Source organism: Ochotona princeps, chromosome 25 (genome assembly GCF_030435755.1).
Source record: "Ochotona princeps isolate mOchPri1 chromosome 25, mOchPri1.hap1, whole genome shotgun sequence".
Lineage (NCBI taxonomy): Eukaryota > Metazoa > Chordata > Mammalia > Lagomorpha > Ochotonidae > Ochotona > Ochotona princeps.
In genome coordinates, this window is record NC_080856.1 from 17329229 (window position 1) to 17339285 (window position 10057).

At 41.5% G+C, this 10057-nt stretch overlaps 1 protein-coding gene across 1 annotated transcript in view; it reads left to right on the plus strand.

The window, feature by feature from the left end:
• Nucleotides 1-2036, plus strand: part of NAMPT (nicotinamide phosphoribosyltransferase) — a 28458-nt gene extending 26422 nt beyond the window's left edge. The window contains exons 11-12 of the mRNA XM_058681339.1: nt 210-387; nt 522-2036. Coding sequence (XP_058537322.1) covers nt 210-332 — 123 coding nt within the window. The 3' untranslated portion in view covers nt 333-387; nt 522-2036. The remainder of the gene's footprint in view (nt 1-209; nt 388-521) is intronic.
• Nucleotides 2037-10057: the final 8021 nt, after the last annotated feature.

Below are 10057 nucleotides of genomic sequence, written 5' to 3' on the forward strand. Positions count from 1 at the left end.
TGTCATGAAAGTGAACTCTCAGTGGGTTGCCATTTCCTTGGTATCTTGCGGTTTGCCTACCACACCAGCATTCTTTGTATATCAGATGAGTTCACAGAGTTGAACACCATTAGCTTCTCTGTTCAATTACTTTTTAGATAAATCTTTCAAAGCATGAATAAAGTAGTTTGATGGTCTCTGATACATTTACTAACTTTAAATGTCTTCAGGATCTTCTCCATACCGTCTTCAAGAATGGAAAGGTGACAAAAAGCTATTCCTTTGATGAAGTAAGGAAAAATGCACGGCTGAACATTGAACTGGAAGCAGCTCCTCATCAAGCTGTGTCTTAGGACAGGCATGTGTGGCTGTGTGTGTATACAGGCCTGCCCGCACGTGTACAGATGTGTGTGTACGGGCCTGCCCGCACGTGTACAGATGTGTGTGTGTACGGGCCTGCCCGCACGTATACAGATGTGTGTGTACGGGCCTGCCCGCACGTATACAGATGTGTGTGTACGGGCCTGCCCGCACGTATACAGATGTGTGTGTGAGTATGTAGTACATGAGGTTTACTGTACAGATGCGTGAAGTTTCTTTGTGTTTAATGATACATTACAGCCAAATTATTTGTTGGTTTATGGACACACTACCCGTTTTTTTGTTTGTTTTCTTTTCTTTTTTCCAGTATTTAGGTGATCTCAAATTAGAAAACCCATATAACCATGTAAAAACTACTAATGCTCAAGTAAGCTTTTTAGGGCCCTTTGCCAATAGGTAGTAATTCAACCTGATATTGATCTTTTCACAAATAACAGAACTGAGAAACTTTTATATATAACTGAAGATCACATAAAACAGATTTGCATAAAATTATCATGATTGCTTTATGTTTATATTTAACTTGTATTTTTGTACAAACAAGATTGTGTAAGATATATTTAAAGTTTCAGTGATTTAACAGTCTTTCCAACTTTTCATGATTTTTATGAGCACAGACTTTCAAGAAAATACTTGAAAATAAATTACATTGCCTTTGTCCATTAATCAGCAAATAAAACATGGCCTTAACAAAGTTGTTTGTGTTATTGTACAATTTAAAAATTGTGTCAGGACATAACTCTTTAAAATCACCAACCTCACTGCCCTTTGTAGAATATGTATTAATCAGTCTACATGAAAGAAAATAATGATTCTTACTGGAATGTCTAGGCACTGTACAGTCTTGGGTCATTGTATTGTACCAGTGAAATGCCAAATTAGAGAGGCCTGCACTGCAGTTTTATATGTCACATATTGCCTGTGGCTCTGTTATGCACCTCAAGATTTTAAGGAGATATGTTTTTAGAGAGAATTTCTGCTTCCACTATAGAATATATACAAAATGTAAAATATTGACGAAAGTGGAAGTAGTGTATTTTAAGATAATTACACTTTTGAATTTATTTTTCATATTGTATAGTTGGTATAATTAAATGAATTACTGGAGTGGGTAGTGAGTATACTTATTTTAAATGTTTGATTCTGTTATATTTTTCATTAAGTTTTTTAAAAAATTAAATTGGATATTAAATTGTATGGATATCTTTTATTAATTTTAAAGATCCCTCAAAAAGTAGCACTCAAGCAGTTTCTAAACAAAGGTTGATTTCCAGTTAGTAGCATGACAAGTTTCAACAGAAAATTTAAAAAAATAGCTAATAGAAAGTGTTCAGTATCATACCACTCTGCCAGGTTCTGAGTCAGTCACAGGAGGGAGACTTGTTCTCTTCCAAGTGGTTCTTCTGTGTTGAGGTCTGTTCTGAGGCACGAGTTGGCTCCTTGAGGCCTCCTGGCCAGATTGTGGACTGTAAGCAGAAAGTAAGTGAATGTAACAGATCCCAGACAGTACACAAAACATGGACCTGTACACGAAATTACACAAAAGTTGCAACCCCTCTTCTAAGGAAAAGATTGTGCCTTGCATTTTAAGAGAAATGTTGCTATGCAGGAAAGGCAGGCCTAAAAATTTAATACAAAGTGTTATCTCTCTTCAATCTTTTTAAGAATCTGTTACCGGAAGATGGATTTAGAAAAGCTTTACAACATGCCATTAAATGAGAAATTTTAAAAACTGAAAAGCCATAAGTCATCTGTCTACATAGTTACATAAGAAGTTATCATTAGAATTGGACTCGAGTTATAGAAGACATTTCCTGAGTGGCGTTAGGAGGAAGGTAGGTTTGTTCAGATGCTTCTAAACAGCTACTTGCAGAACAATAAGCATCATTTAATAGCAACTAAGGACCTAATTTTAAGCTGGTTTTCTTTTATGTATTTAAAGATTAGTAGTATTAAAAAGATCATGCCTTCCTCACGCAGCGTACTGAGGGGCTTAGAGTGAGAAGCCCTGTTTATTCTCGAAACCAACCCACCTGACCCCACCCACCCACCAAGGTCTCTGCTTCAGTTTCTTGTGTTCTGTGTCACCAACTCTAAACTACCTAGAGTAGTTTAATCTTGAGAATTGAGAATGCTGAGCGCTGTACACACAACCACAAATTAGGAAATGGTACCAGTGGGTCCTATTTCTGACCCTGATCACACTATTTGACCGGCCCCGTTCTAGACACCGGTTGTTACAGGAACGTTAGCTACAGCTCTGCTGTGTGCCACTCCAGAACGAGCCTGATTCTTGCAGACTAAACGAAATGGTATGTGTGGGATTCAGTCAGTAGATTTGCAGTTGAGATTAATCCCCCTCAATTCATAGGAATTTAAATAGGAGGTAGGGTTCTGTGTAAAGGTCTTAATTTATTTGTGCCATATACTTAGAAGAACATGATTTTTTATGAGTATCCTTTATTTCCTTTCCTGAAACAAATTGTTACACAAGTTTTTATACTGAAGTCCATGTTAGAAAAATTGGAGAAAAATGACAAGGTATTTATTATTGTTTGCCATAGTAATTTAGAACTCATAACCAGATATTTTGTAGTTTTACATTCCTTTTGAACCCACTTACTGGAGAGTATCAGCCGTTCTCCCAGGCTGTATGTCAAATCCATTCTAACATGTACTCAGCATCCGAGATAAACATGTAATAAACATGCAAATAAAGTTTAGCTCTATTAGTCAAATACTAAATGTTGATTTGTGCCTCAAGTAATGCCATTTCCAAACTACCTCTGTCAGTGATTCCTCCAATTTCAGGAACTAGAATTTGAGAGAGGGGGGGTGGCAAGAAAAAATGGCTGACTCACCATTTTCTGCATATGCAACTCCATGGATAGCAGTGCCACTGCTCAGCAACCCTGGAGGGTAGCCATCTGGGAGCGGGGCAGAGTCTGGGGGTCGGGCGGGGAGAGGGTCAGAGCGTTGTTCTGGTGCTGAGCTTTTAGGTTTATGTCCCAAACATTTCACTGCATCTGCTAGGTGGGTAATTGATAAGAAAGGCTTCAAGACACAACTCTCAGTGTGACTTTGCTGGATGGGTGCCAATTGGAGAGACCATAGATGTTTTCCAAAGGAGAATACGTAGCCAGAGTTGGCAAAGCTAGGCTGTGGGCCAATTCCAGCTTCCATTCTCAAAAACGATTTTATTGGAATTTGGCCACACCCATTCATATAACTATTGCTTCATCGGCTGCTTTCATGTGATAGACTGGAATAGTTACAGCAAAAGTGCAGCTTGTGGAGCTTGAAATAAACTGGCTCTTTAAAGAAGTGGACATGGAACAAAACCGGGAAACTCCTGAAACAGTAGTAGAGACAAACAGTTGCTGAAGAGTGATAGGAAAACCAAGAAGCGCAAGATCCAGAAGAGTTTTCAGCTTAGGCTCTGAATGCTGCTGAGAGATCAGAAGACTTCAAACAGCTGCTGAGTGTAGCCACCTGGAAATAATCGGTGCCTTAGAGACCTTCCCTCGGAGATGGAGGCCACATGTGTCAGGCGCGCCGCACAGCTGTCTGGGATGTGAAGTGAATGCAGCAGTGCTTCTGTGTCACCCTCGCTCTAGCCATGCTTTCACTCTCGAAGTAAGAGAACAAGAATGACAACCAGGGATTCCAGAGAAAGCAGAAAACACTGTCCAAATGGATCGGCCTGACAGAGTCTGCCGCGGAGCAGGCGGGTGTAGATGGTGCTTGGGTTTTTTGTGTGCCCAAGGCCAGAGCCCACTTGAAAGTCATGTTTTCTCCAGAGAAAAGGAAAACAACTTAATTATAAACCATTTTCCTGATCTGCTTCATCTGACTTTAAGTTCTGTAGTTTTTTTCTGAACTATTGTTTTTTACATATATAAAATAACACCCACATTTTGTCATTTGAAAATATCAGCTGTTGTGCTTGTATTCACTGTTGTGCTCAGGCCATCCTGAGTAGCTGGAGGAGCTTACTAGATCTTGGCTTGGGTGGAAAAACATCTCAGGGGCTGACATGGTGGCATAGCACCTGCAACACCAGCATCATTTGGGCATGGGTTTATGTCCTGGCCGCTCCACTTCAGATCCAGCTCTCTGCTAATGGCCTGGGAAGGCAGCGGAGGATGGCCCAACTCCTTGGGCCCTCCGTTATAGGAGTGAGCTCCTGGCTCCTGGCTTCTGACCAGTCCAGCTGTAGCCATTGCAGCCATTTGGGGAGTGAACTAACAAATGGAAGATCTCTGTGTCCTTCCCTCTAAAAATATGCCTTTCAAATAACAATATCTTTGTAATTGTCAAGTAGATAAAAATGAACAATCCTGTGGGCTAAATCTGGTCTGAAGGCTGCCTGTTTTTTTTTTTTTAATAAATTGTTAAAAACTTTGATCTCCAGCTTTTCCCTTTGTAATCCTTCCTCCTCAAGCAGTAAACATAATTTTTTTTGTTGCAGCTGTGAAATTAAAAAAACTGTCCTGACAGCACCAACTCTATTCCCGCCTCTCCTTCATTCCATTTGCTGCTTCACCTCTTCCGTGCCTCTGCTCTGTTCTCTCAGTGCTGACCCAACTGCCGAATGAAGGAATTTCCATCTGGCCTTACCTGAGGCTTCTCCTGCACTTGCCATTACTAATGCATGTCTTCCAGGCAGTAGCTGCTTGTCTGTCATAGTGTCTCTTGGGCCTTCAGACCTCTATGACTGTCCTTGTTCCCCCCTCTCTGGCAGCCACTCACTGTCACCAACGAGCTCTCGGGAAAGCTACCTGATGTATCTGGCAGCCCAGTCCTCTGAATGGCTTCTGTGACACATTCCCCCTGCGGTGCCTGCAGTGCACCAGTTCAGACGTCATGCTCTGCACACCCATGCCTTTATCCTAATTGTCTTATTTGGCAGATAAACCAGCCATCCTCGACAAACCTTATAAATGCACATAAGTAATACTGTAATCTGTGTTCTCCAGCTTCTATTCCAGGGTCTCAAGATCTCTGGAATATTACAGAACTTTTGGCAAGTTCTGCCTTCCGTACATCTATCAGAGTAGTTTATTAGAATCTGATCATATTTTTCCAGGCTGAATCAATGTCAGTTACTCTGAACAGTTTACTAAGTGTTCCTCTGTTTCACTATTTAAAATTCTTAAGGTCAGAGATTATCTTTATTGCAAAGGCAGATCTACAGAGAGAAGGAGAGACAGAAGGATCTTCCATCTGCTGGTTCACTCCCCAAGTAGCCGCAACAGCCGGAGCTGAGCCAGGAGCCTAGAGCTCTGATTCCCGTATGTATGGCACGGGCCTAAATCCTTGGGCCATCCTCAGCTGCTTTTCCTGGCACATTAAAAGGGAGGTGATCAGAAGTGAACCAGCACTGCTCTTAAGAGATGCCCATGGGACCTGGCATGGTAGCCTAGTGGCTAAAGTCCTTGCCTTGCACACACCAGCGTCCCATATGGGTGCTGGTTCTAATCCCGGTGGCCCCACTTCCCATCCAGCTCCCTGCCTGTGGCCTGGGAAAGCAGTTGAGGACGGCCCAAAACCTTGGGACCCTGCACCCGCGTGGGAAACCCGGAGGAAGCTCCAGGCTCCTGGCTTCAGATTGGCTCAGCACCAGCCATTGCAGCCTCTTGGGGAGTGAATTAGCAGACAGATCTTCCTCTCTATCTCTCCTTCTCTCTATAAATCTGACTTTCCAATAAAAATTTTTAAATTTTTTTTGAAAAAAAAAAAAAAAAAGATGCCCATGTTGAGAATCCTTGACCTGCCTCAATGTCAGCCCATTTTTCTTGGTTTTTAAGCCCATGAGAATTTAGTGTTAGACACGGAACTCTTTTCAGAAAAACTCTTCAGTTGTGAATAAACAATACAATTTGCATGTAATGGAAGGGGGCTTGTTCTACAGACTCCTAAGAACTTCAGTGAACTTCAGAGCAGAGATTAAAATCCAAGACTCTGTTTTCCAGCATTGTTCTTTGAGCCAAGTAAACTAAATGCAGTTGGCTTCAGCTCAGTTTCTACAGACTTCACTGGGACAGATGCTAAATTGCTGGCTATCTAAAAGATCTTTTGGTGAAGGAACAAACTTGGAGAATAAAATTAAGGAATCTGACCACAGGTTGTGGGAAGATTAAGAAGAAATTCCAGGAGTGTTCAGTTTCAACCAATAGCAGCATATTAGGAAAACTTTCCCTCTCAGAACCAGAAGATTTTTCAGAAAGGTCAGCAGGCCGGGTAGTTCTGACACCCTGCTGCTGCTGCTGAAAACAAGAAACTGATGAGGGACTTATGTTTTTAAGGTTAAGCATTAACAGGACAGTAAAAAAAAAAAAAAAAAAAATTACCAGGTCAACCTCCTAGTGCAGATGGTAGCCTGGAGACAGCCAAGCAGGGAAGGTGCCTGTGGCCTGGAGTATTCACTTCACTGGGGGGCTGCTGAGTGTCAGTGTCAGGACTTGCTGAATGGAGAGACCTTTCTGCCATGAAGCTGTCCCCTCTCTCCCCAAAATTTTCTTCAAGATGAGGGTGAAGCAACAGCTCAGTCCCCACGCCCTAGGAAACTGCAACTAAAATTGCTTTTGTTCTGGGCTGAACAAGTTAAGAAAAAAAAAGTAAATTGGCCTTTGTAATCTCACTCCAAATCCTTTACCTATTGCAAAGAAACTCCAACTAAAAACTTAGCTTAAATTTGACTGGCAGAGGAAATGAAATCCTTCTTGGAAGGACACTTTCATCCCAAGCCTCAAAGAATTCCGAAAACAAGTCTGTAAGGACTGTGAACAGCTCACAGGGTCACCTAACAGGGACACCATGAATACAAACAACAAAAAAGATTCACAGATACTGAAATTATGGGATAGGTTACAGAATAATCGCTCGGTATATTTTTTAGAAAAATTAAATATGCAGTTGAAAATAGCTACAAGGAGTAGGAAAATTTCTAAATGACCCAAAAGATTTTGAAAGGAACACTATCTGTGGAAGTAAAAATAATACCAAAACTAACAGTCATATCAGGAAGCTATAGAGCAAGCCAGTGATTCACCTGGAAGACAGATTACAATTATTTGCAACCTAACACAAAGTAAATGCAAAAAAAATTGTGGGAGCAAGCATTTGGGGCAGCAGGCAAGTCATCTCTGGGCTGTCCACGTTGAGAGCATCCAGGCCAGCTGAGAGCTTGGCCACACCTTCCAGTGGATGGCACAAGCATTGCCCACCCATTTCCTAACTCGTGAAGAGACCACCAATAGGGAACATCTTACCTGATAGGTTCCTGCCCAACAAGGAGGGGTCAGGGAAAGCTTAAAACCCCAACATCCTTCCTGAAGCCTTGGGTGTCTCTTCCTCTTTTCAAGATGCACGCCACCCCCCGGCTTTCTCTCAGGAGGTGCTTTCCCCTTTCCATTCACCTGGTCACTTCTCAAATAAACTTCCCTGTCTCCAGCTGGTTCCCGGCTTTTTATTTCTATATTAAGCTGAGGAAATAACCCACTAGGGTTTTCTGGTAACACACATCACATACTAGAATGCCTGGTTTAAGTCCCAGCTCCTCCACTACCTATTTAATTTTGTGTTATCATGCACCCTATAAGGCAGCAGATAATGACTCAGTTACTCAAATCACAACCACATGAGAGACCAAACAGGTTCTTTGGCCCAGCCCTGGATGATTTGGCCTTTGGCAAGTGAACAGTTGGAATATGCATGTCTTCCTTTCTTAATACTTTTTTTAGAGTGAAAGTTAAGGGACTGGTATTGTGGCATGATGAGTAGGGCCATGTTCTTGGCTAGCATCCCATGTGGGTGCCAGTTTGAGTCCTGGCTGCCCCACTTTGCATGCATCTCCATTTTAATGGCCTAGGAAAAGCAGCAGAGAATGGTCCAAATGCTTGGGCCACACATGTGGGAGACCTGGATGAGATCTCCAAGATTTCCAAGCTCCTTGATCCTGGCTTTAGCCTAGTTTAGAGCTGGCTGTTGCATCATGTGCAGGGTAAATCAAGAGATGGAAGATGGCTGACTCTCTCTAACTCATTCAAATACATCTTTTAAAAATATAAAGTCAAAGGCTGGCATAATAGCATAGCACACTAACCCTTCACCTGTGGCACCAGCATCCCATATGGGCATTGGCTCAAGTCCCGGCTGCTCCATTTCCAATCCTGCTTTTTTATGGCCTAAGAAAGCAGCAGAGGAAGGCTCAAGTCCTTGGGGCCCTGTACCCACATGGGAGAGACCCAGGAGAAGGTCCTGGCTCCCAGCTTTGGACTGGCCCAGCTCTGGCTGTTGCAACCATTTGAGAAGTGAACCAGCAGATCTAAGTTCTCACTGTCTCTCCTACTGTAACTCTGAATCAGAAAAAAAAATTGAAATTTAAAATTGAGAAGTTGCTATAAGATTTATTTTTATTCGAAAGGCATGTTTATAAGCAGAGGAATGACAAAGATCTTCCATCCAGTAATTCACTCCCCCAAATTGGCCACAAAGACTGAAGCTGTGCTGGTTTGAAGCTAAAAGCCTAGAGGTTCTTCCAGATATCATATAGAGGTGCAGGGGTCCAAGAACATACATACATATCATGCTGTACCCTACATAGATAATTACAATATGTATGTTATATATAAATCATCTCTCATTTCTTCATGAGGGATAATAGCATCGTTATATCTTCTAACACTATCATTGAGCTTAGTCCAGAAGTTAGAAGGGATCCACTTTGATCTTATTCTAAACGAAACTCAACTTTCATTGTTTTTATTTCTTCATACTTAAACCAATTTAAAGTAATTAAAATCTAATCAATGTGAAATGTCCTTGACTGCCTCAATATTTTTCAGAAGCACCATCAAAACTAGGACTTTTTATTTGTCCCTATTAAAGTCTAAATTTTAAATAGATTCTTGGTTCTTATCCATCAGCTCATGTGACTTTAACACCTGTCTCATCCTCCACGGCTTTTCCACAAAATCTGTCAACACCAAGAAGCTGGGTGAGTTTTTCCAGTTCAAACTTGGGTTTCTTCAAGCCACTTTGCTTTAACAACAAAGACAACATGGAGAGGATTATTAGGTGGAAAAATCTTTTCTACATCTTTTCTAGCGTTGTCTGGAATCAACCTGTTGACTACTTCTTTCCAGTCATTTGTTTATACTTTTCAGAGCATGACTTCCATCATCTTCTGGATTTGGTGTTGGTATTGAGAAGAATTTTTCCATTCGATTGTTGCAAATTTTAGTAAAACCAACACCAAGGAGATGAAACAAATGACTGTCAGTAGTCTTGACACCATGAACTTCAGTCATGGAACACATTTTGTCTTGGGTAAGACACATGCCACAAAGTTACTCAGGCGGTTTTTGCTTGAGTTATGTACATGCAACTACATCATTCTGCAGGATCAGTAAGACTCATTTCAAATACAAGTCTTGAAATCATCAGATACAGGTTTGGTTGTTTAAATTCTCATGATTATTGTTCTCATAATTCTTTCATTGAACGTAGCAAATGCCTTTAGCCTTAGAAGTCTTTCTTTTTAGGGCCCCACGCGATAGCTAAGTGACTAAATCCTCATCTTACATCACCAGGATCCCCTATGGTCATCAGTTCGTATCCCGGCAGCTCCACTTCCCATCCAACTCCCTGTTTGTGGCCTGGGAAAGCACTAGAGGATGTCCCAAACCCTTGG